This window comes from Suricata suricatta, chromosome 9, assembly GCF_006229205.1.
Source record: "Suricata suricatta isolate VVHF042 chromosome 9, meerkat_22Aug2017_6uvM2_HiC, whole genome shotgun sequence".
NCBI classification, from domain to species: Eukaryota; Metazoa; Chordata; class Mammalia; order Carnivora; family Herpestidae; genus Suricata; species Suricata suricatta.
This window is the reverse complement of record NC_043708.1, coordinates 72,362,256-72,384,595: the sequence shown is the minus strand read 5'-3', so window position 1 is coordinate 72,384,595 and position 22,340 is coordinate 72,362,256. Positions and strand designations below refer to the sequence as shown.

Sequence of the window (22,340 nt, the reverse complement as noted above, 5' to 3'; positions counted from 1 at the left end):
AGACAAAGTGGTCAATGGTATTAGGGCCACAAAAAGGGAGTTGTGTGATAAAATAGATAGGGACCGGATAGCAGAGGAAGGCTGTGACCCAGCAGAGGGCCACCAGGTTCATGCAGAGATGGATGTTCATGATGTTAGGATAATGGAGAGGCTGGCAGATGGCCAAGTACCGATCAAAAGCCATGAGGGGCAATAAGAACGTCTCAGTGATACCCATGGAGAAGAAGAAATAGAACTGGAAGAAGCAAGCAGTGAAAGAGATGGTTTTGGTCTCAGAGAGGAAGTTCTTTAACATATTGGGAACAGTGGTGTTGATGTAACAGATCTCCAGGAATGAGAAGTTGGCCAGCAGAATGTACATGGGGGTGTGAAGCCGGTGATCCAGCTTCACTGCACAGACAATGGCCCCATTCCCCATCAATGTCAGGATGTAGGACACAAGGAACAACATGAAGAGGAGGACCTGAATCTCTCTGGAGCATGAAAAACTCAGTAGTATGAATTCAGTCACTGCGCTGACTCCTGACATATTCATGGCTTCCTAAGGGGTAGAGAGGAAAAAGTGACAACAAAGATAATCTTATTTTTTAATGCTCAGAATATTTCTTTTGTGGAGATCCCTAACTTCCTCAGAGTTTATTCTTCCATTAAATAAATAATATAATCTATTATATAATCATGCTGAAGATGATAAACCTTTCAGAGTTCTTGGTATGATCAGACTTTGAAATTTTATATTCCCTCATTTGTCTTTCAGAATTTTCTCATAGTAAAAGAAAAGATCTTACATGATAAGCAGTTGGAGAAGGTTAATGACAGCACTAACAAAAGTAAGTAAGAAAATCATATACTCATATCTAGAGATTAAGAAATATAAACCCTTAACATTGGACACAGAATTTCAATTACTTAAATCTTTGGAATTAGGGACACAAATGTTAGGGATCAGAAGAGGGAGAAGATAATGTATAAAGATTTCAGTGTTATTCTGGATCAGTGTTGGGATTATAAGTTGTGGTGTCTTAAGGTCATCTGATAACGGAGACAAAAACCATCAAACGTACCATCTATTATTCAGTGTTCATTATGGTTAAGTAAATAAAAATGTAAACTTCCCTATATCTACATAATGGCTTTCATATAGGTTCCATCTTTTACCAGCTGAATTAAAATACTTCTATAAAATTTTGGTCTAGGTTAAATCTCTCCTTATAGGTAGGAGTATTTTTTTAAATACTTAACATGTACCTGGTATATTATTTGAGGATTTTTGAGGGTTTTGCCTGAAGTGTCATGATTTTTAGCGAGGCCTCCATTCTGGGTTATGGAGAGAGGCAGAGGCTCACAAATGTCAGATACTCCCAAGCAGAGGCCTCTGGGAACCAGGAACAGTGGTGGGAGCCGTAAACTGTCCCTCTAGATAAGGATTCCCCTCTTACTTCCTCACTGCCTCTGTTGCCTGTATCCTACTCTAGATGTGGAAGATTGCATTGTTTTGGGAAGTTGAGGAAGAATCTTTTGAAAATTTCCTTCTCTGCTTTAGTAATAGATGTGTGACTTCCATGGTGAGAAAAGCAAAACAAAGGCTATGAAATTGTCTACAATTCCATCATCAGTAGTTTCATCTTAATTTATTAATTTATTTTAGGATCCCCTTCATTTGGGAAGGACAGTCATAATTTGGACCTACATGACCCAAGTGACACGACTGAGTAATGATATTTATGCAAGAAAATATAAGTGCAGAATACAGACCCAAATGCTTTTAATTATTCTAGCTAACAATATTTATTAATGTGTTAGTTATAAAATGCATTACTTTCTAGATTGCATAATGTCATAGCTTTAAGGGTGATCTTCATTATTTCAATTAATGACACAAGGGATCAGGGAAGTTCAGAATTTTCCACATCACACTTCACTGTAAGCCTCCTCTTTGGTCTGTGACTAGATCCTGTTTGGCAAAATAAAGTTGTGAGTGATTCTTCTGTAGCCAGAATTCAGCATAACCCAAAAGCTAAAGAATCCATGAGGAAAAAGGTGTAAAGGGAGGGAATATTTGGTGATTAATGTGTATGAGGATCACAATGACTCCTTAAGTCATATGGGAGTGAAGCCACCAAGTTGGGGTGCTTAGTCGTGTGGTTCTCCCTTCTCGAAATGGCTGATCTTCTGCTCTGTGGCTAAAAAAAGAGAGAACTGAAGTTTTTTCTGTCCTGCTCCTTATCACCACCCTGTCAGTCATTGCCAGATGTCACTTCCCTAACATGCTGTCTCCCCCAAAGAGCTGGTTCTGACTGGATAGAGCTCCTGGTTAATAAGGACAGACCTTCCATACTTCCTCATCCTCATCTCTCTCACTTCCTTGATTCCCAGCCCTCTTCATTGCGAAGTAAATCTTACATTCTTCATGTAACTTGAGGTGCTATTGTTTCCACAATCACATAAAAGAAGGCAGAGCTAAAAGACACACCTAAGAACTGTCCTGTACTTGTATCTCTTCCGAACCCACCTTCTCATAGAACTGGCAGGTCTGACTTGCAATCTTCTGTTTGCACTGCAGCAGAAGGCAGGCAGGATGGAGGGCATGGCATCCTTGGCAGCCAGCAGCCCAGAGAGGGTGTTTACATTGCTGGGCACATGATACTGGTTTAAATAAAAAATGGCAAGTTTGCTGCACAACAGAGACTTATTTATGTTTCTCTGAAATCTGTGTCTCATATCTCCTAAGGGATATAGTCTCCTGGGAATTCCAAAAGTAAGAATTTTTGAGAGAAGATTATCAGTTATATCCCCAATGTTCTCTACTCTCAAGAGCCCATTGATTGGCCTTTGGGACTCAGTTTCCCAGTGGTGATCAGAAACTATCATGCTATTCTTAGAGCATATGTTTCTCTTGTTGTATAGACAGATTATTCTTATGATGGAGCAATCACTACAGCAACACCAGTTTAGCTATCATACTAGTTTTTGTTTATCTTCATATTCCTTTATATTCTATTTTATTCATTTTTCGAGTTTTGGACTCTCTTATCTGTCAGTTTCAGAGTTATGACATCAGAACTCTCATTCTCATTCACTCAATGGCTTGAAAAGGGTTATTCCTTTTCCTTGGGAACAGATTTTCTCTCCTAGGTCATCTCTGCTCTGCTAATAAGACACTAAGTAAAATTCACTCCTTGAGTTAACCTCACTTTGATTAGATTTTGCTTTTGTATCCTGAAGCTGTGCTGTTGGGTATCTCCTACCTTCTTTTCTTGGAAAAATGACATCTTTTGAATCATGTAACATCCTTCTCTCGTAATTGCTCCTCATTCTGAAGTCTACTTTGTCTTAAGGTACCTACTCCAATTTCCTGTTGTTCAATGTTTGTTTTTTAACTTTTTTTAATGTTTTATTTATTTTTGATACAGAGAGAGACAGAACATGACAGGGGGAGGGGCAGAGAGAGAAGGAGACACAGAACCGGAAGCAGGCTCCAGGCTCTGAGCTAGCTGTCAGCACAGAGCCTGACGCGGGGCTTGAACCCACGAACATGAGATCTGACCTAAGCCAAAGCCGGAGGCTTAACTGACTGAGCCACCCAGGCACAGTTCAATGTTTGAGTAGTCCATCTTTTTCTAGTATTTTACTTTTAATGTATTATTTTTATTTAAAGAGGATTTTTTATAAACAGAATTTTGTTGCATCTTCCCTTTTTTTCTCATTTATACTCTCAGTCTCTTAAGTAGTTTCTTTAGATCATTTATATTAAATCTAATTTCTGATATGGTTAGATTAAAATTATCATTTTGCTAATTACATTCTGTTTCTTCTATTTAGTTTTTTCCTCTTTTTTTCTGCCTCCTTTGTGTTTTTTATGAATCCACTTTACTCCATCACTTCCCTATTATTTCTATCTTTTTAAAATATTTTAAATTGTTGTTCTAGGGTTTAAAATATTTTGTCAGAGTCTAACTTCAAATAATATCTTACTACTTCATGTGTTGTGAAAGAGGCTTACACCAGTATATCCCCAACTCCTCACTCTCATTGGGGTATTTTTGGTTATAAATTTTACTTTCATTTATGCCATAAATTCAAAATGTTGCTACCATATATATTTCTTTTATTCCATTCCCAATGATTTTCATTTCTTTGGTGGATGCATATGTCTATCTGGTATGACATCCCTTCTGCCTGAAAAAATTAAACATTATTCGTAGTGCAAGTCTATTTGGCAGTGAATTTTCTGTTTTGTTTTTATAAGAAAGTGTGTATTTCTCCTCCATTCTTTCCTACTTTATTGAAGGATGACTGACAAATAAAATTTGTATGTATTTAAGTTGTACAGCAAGTTTTTTAAAAATATACAACATGATGATTTAATATATGTGTATATTGTAAAATGATTACTACCTCAAGTTAACACATTTATCACCTTTCATTCTTAACTGCATTAAGTCTATAGATGACTTTTGGTAGGATAGGCATTTTAATAATATTAGTTCTTCTAATCTATAAACTATATATTTTTCCATCTGTTTGTTCTGTTCTTCAATTTCTTTCATCAATGTCCTCAAGTTTTCAGTGTATAGAGCTTTCACCTCCTGGATTAAATTTATCTCTAAATATTTTTACTTGCTGATGCTTGGCAGCAGGAGTTTTCCTGGCCTATGGCTGAGTTAAAAACTCACTTCAGGATCCACAGCTGGACCAAGGTCCTAGCGCCTGCTTCTGGGACATGGACAGGTGTCTATGACCCAGTCCCTTGGCAAACACAACTAGGTCTAGAGCTGGGTCACAGGGCATTTCAGGGGCCATAGCCAGACTGAGGTTGGCAGGCACATGCAAATGTGACTCCTGCAGGTCCTTTGGTGGATGGATGGTGCTGGTAATGAGACCAAAGCCAAATATGGTTTATCCAAGTCCACAGGGAGATGGGGCTGTTTCTGAATCTATACCCAGAAACCAGGTCAATGAGTCTGCCACCTAGGCATAGTCTGCCTACTCAAAATGGTCCTCTTTGATCATGGGCTGCACTGGGATTTCACAATCTCTTATCTAGATCTCAAAACTCCCACAAAGGTACTTTTGTTCATGTATGGCTGTCAAATTATTGTTAGTGAGGATGATACAAGGGCAACATTACCCTGATATCAGAGCTAAAAAAAAAAAAAACAACAAAAAAGACACTACAGACTATAGGGGGGCAGGATGGCAGAGAAGTAGGGAGCTCTGTAATTTTCACCCACCCAAATCTATCACACTAAGAAGGACTGAAGCCACAATACTCTGATCTACAAGAGTGGGAGGAAAAGACACAGAGTTCGCAGAGAAGATAGCCTCATTCATGAGTGAGTGCGAACTGGGGAAGATAAAAATGGGCCAGAACCCTGAGGCTTGGAGGGGAGGTAGCTCCACTCAGTGCACAGCACCAGGGAGTGCACAGAGTCATGGAGAGCAGAGGAGAAGAGAAAGAGAGGCTGAAAACGCTCTTAGAGCTGTCTTTAGAGAAGAGAAAAACCTCGGCCGGGGATGGAGAGGGATCCTATCATACCATCTATAACTGCAGGGCACAGGAAGAGGGACTCGTCCCCCTGATCCCTGGCAGCACCGCCCGGCCTGCGGGAGTACATGTCATCTCGGGCAGTATCATTAAAGTGTGTGGACTAGGATTTGGAAATGAGGCAGGATTTTGAAAATGCAACTTGGCCTGCCCATGGCACAGGTAGAATGGACACAAAAGAGTGGGACGCAATGCTTGGTTCTAGAAGGGATTGAGGTGCCGACATTCTTCTTCCCACAACCACCAAGGTGGGGCCTCAGAGCAGCCCCGAGTCCCACCTGCACCAAACCACGCCCATCCACACTGGAGAGCTGCATTTTTTTTCTCCCCCACCAACCCCCTAGAGCCCGGGAGAGATCAACATTGATGCACTGCCATGATTAGATCAATCCTTACCATTCAGATATATTTTCCATTATCTCATTCTTATCTCTCCCCTCCACTGGTTTTATGCTTTTAGACTGTCATTTGTCTTTTGGTGTTTTCATCCCCCCACCCCTTTTCCTTTTTCTTTCTTTTCTTTTCTTCCTTTCCCCTTTTGGTTTGCATGCTTTTGTTCCCTGTGTGTATGTCTGTTTTCCTTTTCAGGGCTACCTCAAGAAACAAGCCAAATATACATGTTGGAGAGTCCAAAATATCACTGACTAGGGAAATAAAATAACCAAGGGCATAACAAGAGAAACTGAGAGACACCATTAAAAGAACACTTCCTGAAATGACAGGCCATGGACAGTCAATGAGCCTCCTTTAATAGAACAATACAACAGATGCACAGTTCATAACAAGCTTTTAAAACTGACAAGAGACAGAAAGCTAGCCAAAATGATGAAACGGAAGAACTCTCCTCTAAAGAAATTCCAAGGGAGCGCCTGGGTGGCTCAGTTGGTTAAGCATCCAACTTTGGCTCAGGTCATAATCTCACAGTTCGTGGGTTTGAGCCCCACATCAGGCTCTAGGCTGATAGCACAGAGCCTGAAGCCTGGTTCAGATTCTGTGTCTCCTTCTCTCTCTGCCCCTCCCCTGCTCATGCTCTGTCTCTCTCTGTGTGTCTCACAAAAATAAATAAAATGTCTTTTAAAAAGTTTTTAGAAAATAAATTCCAGGAAGAAGTTACAGCCACAGAATTGCTCAAAACAGATATAAGCAACATAACTGAGCAATAATTTAGAAAAATTATCATAAAATTAATTGCTGGCCTTGAAAAAAGCATGGAAGACATCAGAGAAGCTATTGATACAAAGACTAGGGACCTTCAAAATAGCTGTGATGAGTTAAAAAAAATGCTGTAAATGAGGTGCATGATAAAATGCTGGTGGCCTCTGCATGGACTGAAGAGGCAGGGAGAAGAATAAGTGAATTAGAAGACACAATTATAGAAAAAGAGGAAGCCAAGAAAAAGAGAAATAGATCCAGGAGCACGAAAGAATGCGAGACCTGAATGATACAATCAAATGAAACAATATCTGTATCATAGGAATTCCAGAAGAAGAAAAGAAGAAGAAGAAGAAGAAGAAGAAGAAAGAAGAAAGAAGAAGAAAGAAGAAGAAGAAAGAAGAAGAAGAAGAAGAAGAAGAAGAAGAAGAAGAAGAAGAAGAAGAAGAAGAAAGAGGAAAGAAGAAGAAGAAGAAGAAGGTCCTGAAGGGGTGCTTGATCAAATTATAGTTGAGAACTTCCCCAATCTGGGATGAAAATAGACATTGAAATCCAAGAGGCACAGAGAACTCCCCTCAAACGTAACTTGAATCGACCATTGGCACGACATATCATAATGAAACTGGCAAAATATAAGGATAAAGACAGAATTCTGAAAGCAGCTAAAGATAAAAGGGCCCTAATATACAAAGGGAAACCTATCAGAGTGGTTACAGACCTATCTAAAGAAACTTGGAAGGCCAGAAAGGAATGGCAGAAAAGCTTCAATGTGATAAACAGAAAAAATATGCAGCCAAATCCTCATCCAGCAAGCCTGTCATTCAGAATAGAAGGAGAGATAAAGATTTAAACAAACAAAAACAAACAAAAATTGAGAGAATTCATGACCACCAAACCAGCCCTACAAGAAATCCTAAGAGGGACTCTATGAGGGAAATGTTGCATGGACTACAAGGTACCAAAGACACCACTAAAGCATGAACCCTACAGAGAACACAATGACTCTAAACCCATATTTTTCAATAATAACACTGAATATAAATGGACTAAGTGTTCCAATCAAAGGACATAGGGTAGCAGAATGGAAAAAAAAATCCATCTACTTCCTGTCTACAGAAGACTCATCATAGACCTGAAGACACTTCAGATTGAAAGTAAGAGGATGGAGAAATATCTATCATGTGACTGGAATTCAAAAGAAACCTGGAGTAGCCATACTTATAAATGACTAACTGGAATTTAAAGTAAAGGCAGTGACAAGAGATGAAGAAGGGCATTATATAATAATTACAGGGTCTCTCCATCAGGAAGAGCTAACAATTATAAACATCTCTGCACCGAATTTGGGAGCACCCAAATACATAAAACAATTAACCATGGACAGAAAATATCTTATTGATAAGAATGTGCTTACTGCAAGGGATTTTAATACTCCACTCACAGCAATGGATAGATCAACCAGATAGAAAATCACTAAAGAAACAATGGACCTTAACGACATATTGAAACAGATGGATTTGACAGATATATTTAGAACTCTACATCCTGAGGCTAGGGAATTCACTTTCTTCTGGAGTGCATATGGTACGTTCTCCAAGATAGATCACATACTGAGGCATAAGGCAGCCCTCCATAAATATAAAGGAATTAGGGTCATAGCATGCATACTTTCAGAACACAATGCTATGAAACTTGAAATCAATCATGAGGAAAAGTCTGGAAAACCTCCAAAAACATTGAGGTTAAAAACCACCCTACAAAAAATGATTGGACCAAGCAGGCAATTAGAGAAGAAATTTAAAAACATATGAAAACTAAAATATACTCCAAACTCTCTGGGAAGCAGCAAAGGCAGTCCTAAGAGGAAAGTTTATTACAATTCAGGCCTATTTCATGAAACTAGTAAAAGTGCAAATTCAAAATCTAACAGAGCACCTAAAGGAACTAGAAGGGGAGCAGCAAGAGCACCCCAACCCCAGCAGAAGAAGAGAAATAATAAACATCAGGGCAGAAATAAACAATATGGAATAAAAAAAATAGTTGAACAGATCAATGAAACCAAGAGTTGGTTTTCTGAAAAAATAAACAAAACTGATAAACCTCTAGCCAGGCTCCTTAGAAAGAAAAGAGAGAACACCCAAATGGGCAAAATCATGAATGAAAATGGGTCTATTACAACCAATCCCTAATAAATATAAGCCATTATCAGGGAATAGTATGAAATATCATATGCCAACAAACTGGACAACCTAGAAGAAATGCACAAATTCCTTAACACACATGCACTAGCAAAATTCAAATGGGAAGAGATAGAAAAATAAACAGACTCATAACCAGTGAAGAAATTAAATCAGTTATCAAAAATCTCCCAATGAATAAGAGCCCAGGGCCAGATGGCTTCCCTGGGGAATTCTACCAGACGTTTTACACAGAGTTAATACCCATTCTTCTCAAGCTATTCCAAAAAATAGAAATGGAAGGAAGACTTCCAGACTCATTCTATGAAGCCAGCATCACTTTGATTCCCAAACCAGACAGAGACCCAACCAAAAAAGAGAACTACAGGCCAATATCCTTAATGAATACAGATGCAAAAATACTCAACAAGATACTAGCAAATCAAATTCAACAGCATATAAAAAGAATTTCCCTACCTTGATTGAGTGGGATTCATTCCTGGGTTACAGGGCTGGTTCAATATTCACAAATCCATCAATGTGATCCATCACATTAACAAAAGAAAGGATAAAAACCATATGATCCTGTCGATAGATGCAGAAAAAGTATTTGACAAAATACAGCACCCTTTCTTAATAAAAAACCCTTGAGAAAGTCAGGATAGAAGAAACTTAAACATCATAAAAGCCATTTATGAAAAGCCCACAGCTAACATCATACTCAGTGGGGAAACTGAGAGCTTTCCCCCTGAGATCAGGAACACGACAGGGATGTCCACTCTCCCCACTGTTGTTTAACACAGTGCTGGAAGTTCTAGCATCAGCAATCAGACAACAAAAGGAAATAAAAGGCATCAGAATTGGCAAAGATGAAGTCAAACTTTCACTTTTCGCAGATGACATGATACCCTACAAGGAAAACCTGACAGACTCCACCAGAAGCCTACTAGAACGGATCCTGAACTCAGCAAAGTTACAGGGTACAAAATCAACATACAGAAATTGGTTGCATTTTTATACACCACTAATGAAGCAACAGAAAGAAAAATCAAGAAACTGACCCCATTCACAATTGCACAAAAAACGTAAAATACCTAGGAATAAACCTAACCTAAGATGTGAAAGACCTGTATGATCAAGACTATAAAAACTTATGAAAGAAATTGAAGACGACACAAAGAAATGGGAAAACACTCCATGCTCATGGATTGGAAGAATAAACATTGTTAAAATATCATTACTACCCAAAGCAGTCTACACATTCAATGCAATCCCCATCAAAATTGCACCAGCATTCTTCACAAAGCTAGAACCAAGTATCCTAAAATTTATATGTAACCACGAAAGACCCCGAATAGCCAAAGTGATATTGAAGAAGAAAGCCAAAATGGGAGGCATCATAATCCCAAACTTTAGCCTCTATTACAAAGCTGTCATCATCAAGACAGTATGGTATTGGAACAAAAACAGACATGTAGACTAATGGATTAGAATAGAGAACTTAGAATTGGACCCACAAATGTATGGCCAATTAATCTTTGACAAAACAGGAAAAAGTATCCAATGGGAAAAAGACAGCCCCTTTAACAGGTGATGCTGGGAGCACTGGACAGCAACATGCAGAAGAATGAAACTAGACCACTTTCTGACACTATACACAAAAATAAACTCAAAATGGATGAAGGACCTGAATGTGAGACAGGAAACCATAAAAACTCTAGAGGAGAAAGCAAGAAACAACCTCCTTGACCTCCACCACAGCAATTTCCTACTCAACACATCCCCAAAGGCAAGGGAATCAAGAGAAAAAATAAATTATTGAGAACTAATCAAGATTAAAAAGCTTCTGTATTGCAAAGGAAACAAGAAAACTAATAGGCAACCAACAGAATAGGAAAAGATAGTTGCAAATGACATATCGGATAAAGGACTAGTATCCAAAATCTACCAGCAACTCACTAAACTCCACACCTGAAAAACGAATAATCCAGTGAAAAAAATGGGAAGACATGAATAGACACTTCTCCAAAGAGGACATCCAGATGGCCAATAGACACATGAAATGATGCTCAGTCTCACTCATCATCAGGGAAATACAAATCAAAACCACACTGAGATACTATCTCATGCTGGCCAGAGTGGCCAAAATGAACAAATCAAGAGACTATAGATGCTGGTGAGGATGTGGAGAAACAGGCACCCTCCTACACTGCTGGTAGGTATGTAACTGGTACAGCTGCTCAGGAAAACAGTGTGGAGATTTCTCAAAAAACTATCAGTAGAACTCCCCTGTGACCCAGCAATAGCACTGCTAGGAATTTACCCAAGGGATACAGGAGTGCTGATGCATAGGAGCACATGTACCCCAATGTTCATAGCGGCACATTCAACAATAGCCAAATCATGGAAAGAACCTAAATGTCCATCAACTGGATCAAGAATGGATCAAGAAGATGTAGTTTATATATACTATGGAATACTACATGGCAATGAGAAAGAATGAAATCTGGCCATTCGTAGCAACGTGGATGGACCTTGAGGGTGTCATGCTAAGCAAAATAAGTCAGGCAGAGAAGGACAGATACCATATGTTTTCACTCATAGGTATAACAGGAGAAACTTAACAGAGGACCAGAAGGAGGGGAAGGGGGAGAAAATAGGGAAAGAGAGGGAGGCAAATCATGAGAGACTCTTGAATATTGAAATCAAACTGAGGGTTGAAGGGGAAAAGGGAAAGGGGAAAGGGGAAGAGTGGTGATGGTCATGGAGGAGAGCACTTGTGGAGAAGAGCACTGGGTGTTATATGGAACCCAAGTTGACATTAAACTATAATTAAAAAAAAAAAGACACTCCAAGAAATCTACTGCCAATATCCCTGATTAATATACACGCCAAATTTTTCAACAAAATATTAGACAACCAAATTCAACAACACATTAAAAGGATCATAAAACCATGATCAAATGGGATCTATCCTTAGGATACAAGGACTGTTTTAACATAAGCAAATCAATATATGTGATACAGGACATTAACAAAATGAGGGCTAAAAATCATATGATCATCTCAATGAATGTAGAAAAAGCACTTGGCAAAGTATAAAATTCTTCCCCCCCAAAAAAAAAACTCTTTAAAATGTGGGTATAGAAGAAACATACCTCAACATAATAAAATCCGTATATAAAAAGCCCACAGCAAACACCACACTTAATGGTAAAAGATCAAAAGCTTTTCTGCTAAGATTAGAAACAAGCAAGCGTCTCCGTGCTTACCATTTCTATTCAACATAGTCCTGGACGTCCTAGTCAGAGCAGTCAGTCAAGAAAAAGAAATAAAACACATCCAAACCAGAAAAGGCGTAAACTGTTTTTGCTGATTACATGATCATATATATAGGAAATCCTAGGCTCCATCAAAAAATTATTAGAACTATCAATAAATTGAGTAAAGCTGGAGGATTAAAAAAATCAACATACAGAAACCTGTTGTGTTTATATATACTATGAAATATCTTTAAAAGAAGTAAACAACCCTATTTACAATAGCATCAAAAACAATAAAATACTTAAGAATAAATTTAACCAACAAGGTGAAAGATCTGTGCACTGAAAACTATGAGACTTTGATGAAAGAAACTGAGAAAATACAATGTTTTCCCTATCAAAATTCCAATGGCATTTTTTCACAGAAAACTCACAGAAATAGGAAAAAAAACCCTAAAATTTGTATGGAACCACAAAAGATCCTGAAAATGCAAAGCACTCCTAAGAATGAACAAAGCTGGAGGCATCACACTTCCTAATTCCAAGCTATACTACAAAGCTGTTGTGTTAATCAAAACAGTATGGTATTGATACAAAAATAGACACACAAACAAACAGAACAGAATTAAGAGCCAAGAAATAAACCCTTAATAGTATGGTCAACTAATATTTAACAAAGGAACCAAGAATACTCAATAAGGAAATGGTGTAGAGTGTCATTGAATATCAAGTTCAGTTAGAAGCTATCCCAAGATTTTCCCATTGGTCATCACTGCCACCTTTTCCTAGGAATTATATTTTTAAAAAGTGGTTAGGGGCGCCTGGGTGGCTCAGTCGGTTAGGCCTCCGGCTTCGGCTCGGGTCAGATCTCACGGTCGTGGGTTCGAGCCCCGCATCGGGCTCTGTGCTGACAGCTAGCTCAGAGCCTGGAGCCTGCTTCCGGTTCTGTGTCTCCTTCTCTCTCTGCCCCTCCCCCTCTCATGCTCTGTCTCTCTCTGTATCAAAAATAAATTTAAAAAAATTTAAAAAGTGGTTAAAGAGGACCCTCAGAAGAAACCCCAATTTTTTAAGAAGAAAAACAAAAGACTAATGATTTAAAAAACTCTTCTTGTGTTTGCAGTGATTTCAAATTTCCCACTAGAAAGTGAAATCAATTGACTAGTCAATTAAATGGCTTCTGCCATCTTGAATTTCAAACACACAAGGCAGTTCCTACCTGGTACCAACCACCTGGTCATTACAGTGAAAGACTACAGAAAAATGTAGTGGATTTAACTTTAAAGTTATTCGCAAACATGACTCAGTTTAAGAATTCAAATCATGGGCAAAACTTCCACTTATTGCACTTATCTCCACTGAGGGTGATTCTTTAATGGAGTGCAATCTCCGCAATATAAAGCCTCCTGAAATTTGCTCAGTATTTTCCCCTGGATTCTCTCGCTCGTAACAGAGCTAATCTACCAAAACCTGGATGAGCCTCAAAGGTTGGAAAGAGGATGCACTCTAGGGGAAACATAAGGAAGTCACTTGGGGAGTGACATCAAGTTTTAAAATAATTCCCGAGAGGGACTAATCCCTGAGACTAAACACTGCTTTACATGTTAAGATTTCTCAGTAAACTCATAGAGGACAAGCTCCTAGAGCCTCCAGAAATTAAGAAAGTCCAGAAAATCACATATAATGCCCTCACCTGGAGTTTTCCTCATCAAAGCCAGGGAGGAGAAGATGGCTATATGTTCAACTCCACTGTGTCCATCCCTCTTTCCGAACTGAGCCAGGAAATCCATCATTGTATGTAAGAGAAAGGGACAATTGTCCATATTAAAAGTACTGCTATGATATACTACACACTGCCTTTTACTTTGTAAATCTGATGAGTCATTTTTCCTCTGTAGTAGTAGAGTGTGAACATTCCATATGTAAATGGATGACACTCACATTCATTGGGTAAAAAATCACACGTCCTCTGTGAAGCTTATCTGTAAAACGAACACTGAAAGTAAATTATCTGGACCATTTTTCCCTGATATTTTTTTATTAAGGACCATCTTTATGAAAATAATCTCACTTTCCAGGAGTAATCTGGTGTTGTATTTTTCTCTAATATGAACTGAGAAGACAGTATATCAACTGAGGGACATTTGGAAGGAAGCTACTTAATCAAACTATTATTCTTGAGGTGGCCATCCAAGAATGGTGAGTTGATTGGTTGGTTAATTGGTTGGTTTCTTTATTATAAAGGAGAGTATGGAAAAGCTAGGATTGTAACTCATATAATTATTTATAAATGCTAAAAACATGAAAATGACATTTTTTTAATGGTATAAAATGTTGGATACTCCATTCTAATACCATACCTATTTCCAGAAATTACTTTTGGAGGGTTTAGAGGGTGAAGTTATGTAGAACTTTATGGAGTCAGTTTATTTAATCAATAGCTAAAATAAAAATTGATTACTCTACCCTTGGATTATCCTATTGCTTACCAACAGTTTAATCAAAGGCTATAGGAAAAATAATTTTTTTCTAATAAATTTTACAGGTGTAGTTGCAGAAAAAAATTAAATTAGGTGTGAAGCTGTTGATTATAATGGAGAGTGTCCTGAAATGCATTCACAATACGAAAGTATGGCATGGTTCCATTTTTTTCAGAAAGAATCATAGGAAGCACAGATCTCAGGATTCTGATTCCTAGTTTGAATCTGTCAGCCTGGACTTAGTTCCTGACCTGTAGCATGGAAACTGATTTATTTATGCTTCATAAATAACAGTCTGGGAATTATCCATTGAGCACTTTCTTCAGTGAAGGTGGTAAACAAATGGCTTTTGAATTCAACATTGGTTGGAAAACTGGCCAACTTTAGGACTGGGGTGCTCCTTTATGCCTCCTTAAAAACCACCAATAGGAAGTGCCCCAGGGTGGCTCAGTCGGTTAAGCTTCCAACTTCAGATCAGGTCATGATCTCACAGTAAGTGAGTTCGAGCCCCGCATCGGGTTGTGTGCTGACAGCTCGAAGCCTGGAGCCTGTTTGGATTCTGTGTCTCCCGCTCTCTCTGCTCCTCCTTGGCTCGCACTCTCTCTCTATCTCTCAAAAATGAATAAATGTTAAAAAACAAACAGGGGAATAGTGATATTAAAGTGCAGATCTTCTCTGTTCTTATTCACCTTTCAAATTTCTGCTCTATTTTCCTTTCAAATCTCTTTATCATTCATTCCTGACAGTTATAACAAGTGACCTCCAATAGACAATACAAGCGGTCTTACAAGTTTAACAAGAAAACTCAATACTGGAACTACCATTTTTAAGATTCTTACTCAGTGTTTTTTAATATTAATTAATTGCAAGATTACTCTGTTGTTTAAACACAAAAATTGATACTTTTTGTGTTCAATTCTTTTTAAAAAAAATTTTTTTAATGCTATTATTTACTTTTGAGAGAAAAAGAGAGACAATGTGAGCAGTGGAGGGTCAGACAGAGGGAGACACAGAATGTGAAGCAGGCTCCAGGCTCTGAGCTAGCTGTCAGCACAGAGCCTGATGTGGGGCTCGAACCCACGAACCACGAGACATGACCTGAGCAGAAGTTGTATGCTTAACCGACTGAGCCACCCAGGCGCCCCTGTTTAGTTCCTAAATTACTTAAAAAGTACACGCCTATCCAAATATTTGAAAACACCGTCTCCCTTTCCCAAAACATGATTAATTCTACCAGATAAAACTGCAGATAAAACCTCATTCAATCTAAGATCCCTTTGTTTCTATCATCTAAAATTATTTACTAAATGAACTAAAACTTTGACATTTTTTAAAACGTTTATTTATCTTTGAGAGAGAGAGCACAAGCAGGGGAGGGATAGAGAGAGAGGGAGACAGAGAATCTGAAGCAGGCTCCAGGCTCTGAGCTGTCAGTACAGAGCCCGATACGGGGCTCAAACCCACAAACTGTGAGATCATGACCTGATCTGAAGTCAGATGCTTAACTGACTGAGCCACCCAGGCGCTCCTAAATGAACTAAAACTTTGTACTGACAACATCATTTTCTTTAACTAGTAGGATCTGAATATGAAAAGTAAGTTCATTTTTTATACTATGTGTAAAAACATGAAAATAAAAACTTGAAAACTGAAATAATTGAAAATATTCTCACTCTTTAAAGCAAAGATATTTGATATGGTCTTTTGTACATTTTTTAGGTGTCATTGAACTGCTGTGATATTTTAAAAGAAAATCTTTATGGGCACCTGCATGGCTCAGACAGTTGAGCATCCACATTCAACTCAGGTCATAATCTCATGGTTTGTGGGTTTGAGCCCCACATGGGGCTCAATGCTATCAGTGCACAGCCCACTTTGGATCCTCTGTCCCTGTCTCTCTTTGCCTGCCCTGCTTGCACTCTATCACTCAAAACTGAATAAACATTTAAAAGAAAATCTTAAAGGGAGTCTTAAAGGAAAATTTAAAAACAGCCTTGAATCTTGAATGTAGTGATGTCTGTGACAATTAATTCAGTTCATTAGACTATTCTGAAAAGCCAATGTCCTGGAGTAAGTTTTATCTCCAAGAGTAAGTCAGCTAATGTTCTGTGCCAAAGGTTTAACCCAATCTCACACCAGCTTTCCTCAAAATCTGTCTTTTTTTGATAAGATAAGATGAATAAAAAAAAAATGGATGAGTTTGTGCATTGAAGATCCATAATCAACTTTAGGAAAAAACCAAAATCATAAAAGGTCTTCTTAAGGATCAAAGAAATCAAAAAAGAAAGAAATTTTTCACGTTGTACCACTAATGTGGAAAATTCTTGCTGCATTGGATTCTAGCAAAAGAGTACTAAGATTTAGAATGACAATCAATTCAAAATAAGGTGAGATTTATTCCCACCTGGTCTCAAAATATCTCATATTTTCCTGTAGAGCTTAATTTCTCTTCTCAGCTAAATTCTTGAGATATGTAGAAAGCAAAGAAACTTGTGTAACCCTCATGTTTTTCTTCTTATAGGTGTAAGACCCATGAACAGGTCAGCAACACACATTCACACTGTGACTGAGTTTGTTCTCCTGGGATTCCCTGGTTGCTGGGAGATACAGATGTTCCTCTTCTCACTCTTTTTGGTGGCTTATGTCTTGACTCTGCTGGGGAATGGAACCATTATCTGTGCCGTAAGATGGGACCCACGACTGCATACCCCAATGTACTTGCTGCTGGGAAACTTTGCCTTCCTTGAGATCTGGTATGCTTCCTCCACTGTTCCTAACATGCTAGTCAACATTCTGTCCAAAACCAAGGCCATCTCATTTTCTGGCTGCTTCCTCCAGTTCTACTTCTTCTTTTCCCTGGGCACAACTGAATGTCTCTTCCTGGCAGTAATGGCTTACGATCGGTACCTGGCCATCTGCCACCCCCTGCACTACCCCACCATCATGACTAGGACACGCTGTAGAATTCTGGTGTCTCTCTGCTGGCTTACTGGATTCCTGGGCTACCCGATCCCCATTTTCTTCATCTCCCAACTCCCCTTCTGTGGATCCAATGTCATTGACCACTTCCTGTGTGATATGGACCCACTGATGTCTCTGTCTTGTGCTCCAGCCCCCATTACTGAATTTATTTTCTATACTCAGAGCTCTCTTGTTCTCTTTTTTACAATTATCTACATTCTTCGATCCTATACCTTGTTGCTCAGAGCTGTTTTTCAGGTCCCTTCTGCAGCTGGCCGGAGAAAGGCCTTTTCCACCTGTGGTTCTCATTTAGCTGTGGTGTCTCTTTTTTATGGGACAGTCATGGTAATGTATGTGAGTCCCACATATGGCATCCCAACTTTGATGCAGAAGATCCTGACCCTGGTATATTCCAGTGTGACTCCTCTCTTTAATCCCCTGATCTACAGTCTTCGTAATAAGGACATGAAACTTGCCCTGAGAAATATCCTGATTAGAATGAGAATTAGTCAAAATTCTTAAGCCAAAGATGTCCATACTTCCAAGTTCCAATAAAGAATAAGTTGGAGTTGCAAAATTTTTTAAATAATCTTTTAGTTCTTACCTAATTAAAAGCCTTTCTTTTTTCCCTAGAAGTGTGCTCAGCTTACAAAGCTATGCTGACTACTAAAACCTAAATTCACTGCACTTCAACATGCAGTGAAATTTTTTTAAAGCCTATCATAATTGGAGTGATAAAATGGATATTTTATGAGATATTTATATCATAAAATGCTTTATGAGAGAAGTTGGTCTTCCCTGAAAGATATACCTTCAGTTTTAGGACAAGTCTAATGACCTTTACCAAATTATTAAAGGTGCAATGAATTTTTTAAGTTTTGTTTACGTATAATTGATATACAAAAAGACTGCACATATTTAAAGTACATTGACGGTGCAATGGCTCTTAACTGGCCATGAGACCTTCATATAATTTCTTAATGTTTATTTATTTCTGAGAGAGACAGCATGGTGGGGAAGGAACAGAGAGAGAGGGAGACACAGAATCCGAAGCAGGCTCCAGTCTCTGAGCTGTCAGCACAGAGCCTGAAACAGGACTCGAAGTCCAGAACCATGAGATCATGACCTGAGCCAAAGTTGGAGACCAAACTGAATGAGCCAACCAGGCTCCCCAAGACCTTTCTATAATTTTTAAGACACTCCTTTTTATTCATAGTCTAATAATCTTATCTAAACACAGTTTCTCTATATTAAAAGAGAGGAGGGAAACTCTCTTGACCAGTAGGAACTCTTCCAACACATTTTCTTAGAGATATAGTACCTTTGTGGTACATTTGAAATAAAACTTAGATACAAGCTAAAATATAATTTGTTGGAGTTGCTTTTAACAGTTCTATTTAATGTACCATGTTGTGGCATAATTTATTTATTTATATGTATTTCCCCGAGAAAGCTCCTTGAAGACAGGAATTGCCTTTTCCTTTGTGGATCCTGAACACACAGTGACAGAGAGGAAAGCAGCCCCTGGAACCAGGGAAATGGCCTGGCAATGATCACTCAAGGCTTGGTGTTGCCAGGAGCTGGCCTAACACTGTCAGCCAGGCCGTGCTGTATAAACCTGTTGAACATAAACAACTCCACAGAATGCCACCCTCAGACCAGGCCACTATGTGAACATGATGGATCAACACAAAACAAGACGACACCATAATCATGTTTGAGCACAAAATCAAAAAAACAGTCCCAACCATAAAAAATTACCAAATTCCCCCTCTTTAGGCTAACTGCTGACTCTTTACCCAGTAAAGTTTTAGCTCTGTTGCCATCTAGATAAAAATTAAGATATATAGGGGTGCCTGGGTGGTTCAGTCAGTTAAGCATCTGACTTTAGCTCATGTTATGCTCTTGCGGTCCATGAGTTTGAGCCCCACATGGGGCTCTGTGCTGGCTTGGAGCCTGGAGTCTGCTTCAGATTCTGTGTCACCTTCTCTCTCTGCCCCTCCCCCCTTGCATTCTGTCTCTCTTTTTCTCAAAAATAAAGACTTTAAAATTTTTTAATTTAATTTCTAAAAAATATACTTATTCATAGAATTTTCTTCTACTTTCTGACAGCATCTAGAGAAAACCTCTATTTCTTTAAATTCTCCCCAAAATCAATTAACACATACCCAAATCATATAGTAAATCCCTTCTATCATCTTCCTATTGGATGCCCCGTGTTCCTCATGGTATACTTGCTGCAAAAAGCCAATAAACTTATTTTTGTTCAACTACAGGTATGTTCCTGATGGTCTTTGCATGACCAAGAATCAACAACACTATGATACCTAGCACAGAGTAAGAACTCAAATGTTTGTTAAATACATTTATCTCAATAATTTTACTTATGAAAATAATACACAGTTATAACAAAGTCAAGCAATGAAGAAGTGTCTAAAGTGATGGATTTCCCACCTGCATTCTCATCCTCACCAATCCTTCACTCTCCTCCTCAAAGTCAACATTCCTCAGTTCCTCTGCCTGGCATTCAACACACTTTATAGTATGGCGCCACTAATCTTACTTTGTCTTCCTTCTCTTCCCAAATGAACCCTCAGCTCTAGTCAGGCTATTCAATCGCTCCATTCTCTACCCTCTCCACACTGTTGTTTAGGCTGCTCTTTAAACCTGGAAATTCTCACTTTGCCTTCTGCTATACAACTTGACCCTTAGATTCTCAAGGTCTTATTTTGTAAAATAAGTGTATAATTTATATCTTGAAAACGAGGTCATAAGGATTAAATGAGACTATTTATGGAAGGGCCATAGCACAATAAAAGACACATAAGAGATTCTCAGTACATCTTTGTTCCCCTTTCCTTCCTATTTTTCAAATCTGACCAGGGATATTTGGCTAGTTATTCCATCAGATTATCACTATGCTCGTGAAAACTTTTATTGCCAAATAATACATATACATAGTAGTTTGCAACTAATGCTCTGGAGTCAGACATTTATATACTGCCTTATCTGCTAGTTACGACCTTGGGCAAATTGCTTAAATGCCACAACTTCAGCTACTTCGCCTGTAATTAAGATAGTAATAACAATGATCTCAGGGTTATTATGAGTCAATACTTTATTTTTAAAAATTATTCAATAAGAACTTAGCATTGTGCCTCATAAACAGTAGAACTCAACAAGTATTTTTAACTCAATAAGATTTAATAGTAGCTTAAAAAATTTTTTTTAGTTTATTTATTTATTTATTTTGAAAGAGGGGTGAGGGTCAGTGAAAGAGGGAGGGAGAGAATCTCAAGCAGACTCCGGACTGTCAGTGCAGACCCAGACATGGGGCTTGAACTCACAAACCATGAGATCATGACCTGAGCCAAAATCAAGAGTCAGACAAAACCAACAGAGCCACCTAGCTGCTTCTAAAATATAATAGTATCTTTTAAAGCCAGCACATATAATTTTATCTCATTCTATTCAACAGGCACAGTGTGTTCCACCAAACAAACATATCACAATTTGGTTATCACTCACTTAAGACACATTATTGGATCCAATATTTTATAATTAAAACAATGCTGAGACCTGTGTCCTTGAATGTAAGTATTTATATATTCACATCAGTATTCCACAAATTAGAGATAGGATTCCTGAAATACAGGAAATGTATATTTTTAATTTTGAAAAACGTTTCTAAATAAGATATCTGCAAATAGTGTGTGACTTTTCAACAAATGGTCCTGGCACAATTAGGTATCCACATGCAAAGAATGAAGGTGAACACCTACCTCACACCACAGGCAAAAAATTAATTCAAAATTAATCAGACACCTAAATGTAAGAACTAAACCTATGAAACTCCTGGAAGAGAACATACATTTAAATCTCTGAGACCGTGGATTATGCGATTTTTAGACTTCATCAAAATTTTAAGATAACCTTCTAATTTCTGTATAAGTCTAATTACATGAAATAGAAGTTGGGGTTTTGATTTTTTACTTTGCTTTTCTGTTTGGAGTGTAATTGTAACTACTATAGTGTAAATGATGGAAAATAACTGCATATGTTAAAAAATAAATAAATAAACAAAAAAATAAATAAAAAATAAAAAATATATGGAAACAAATAAAAATGAAAACACAACAGTCCAAACCCTTTGGGATGCAGCAAAGGCAGTACTAAGAGGAAAATACATTGCAACCCAGGCCTATCTCAAGAAATAAGAAAAATCCCAGATACAGAATCTAACCTCACAGCTAAAGGAACTAGAAGCAGAGCAGCAAAGAAACCCCAAAGCAGCAGCAGAAGAGAAATAATAAACATTAGAGCAAAAATAAAAAATATAAGATTTTAAAAAAACAGTAGAACACATCAGTGAATCTAAGGGCTGGTTTTTTGAAAGAATAAAATTGATAAACACCCAGACAGACTTCTCAAAAAGAAAAGAGAGAACACAAATAGATAAAATCATGAATGAAAGAGGTGAGATCACAACCAACACCACAGGAATATAAACAATTATTAGAGAATATGATAAAAATTATATGCCAACAAACTGAATTATCTGGAAGAAATGGACAAATTCTAAGACACCCACACACTACCAAAACTCAAATGGGAAGAAATAGAAAATTTGAATAGACCCATACCTAGCAAAGAAATTGAATCAATTATCAAAAGTCTCCCAACAAATAAGAGTCCTGGGCCAGATGGCTTCCCAGGGGAATTCTCACCAGACATTTAAAGCAGACTTAATGCCTGTTCTTCT

The 22,340-nt window shown here is 38.0% G+C and overlaps 2 protein-coding genes across 2 annotated transcripts in view; one reads left to right on the top strand and one right to left on the bottom strand.

The window, feature by feature from the left end:
* LOC115301866 (olfactory receptor 11H6-like) overlaps positions 1-535 on the bottom strand; it is a 1,020-nt gene extending 485 nt beyond the window's left edge. The window contains exon 1 of the mRNA XM_029951867.1: positions 3-535. Within this exon, the coding sequence (XP_029807727.1) occupies positions 3-535 (533 nt within the window). The remainder of the gene's footprint in view (positions 1-2) is intronic.
* A 16,611-nt stretch (positions 536-17,146) lies between these two features.
* Positions 17,147-18,100, top strand: LOC115302113 (olfactory receptor 11H4). The gene has a single exon (XM_029952113.1). The coding sequence runs from the start codon at positions 17,150-17,152 to the stop codon at positions 18,098-18,100; it is 951 nt and encodes a 316-aa protein (XP_029807973.1). The 5' UTR covers positions 17,147-17,149.
* The last annotated feature ends 4,240 nt before the right edge of the window (positions 18,101-22,340 follow it).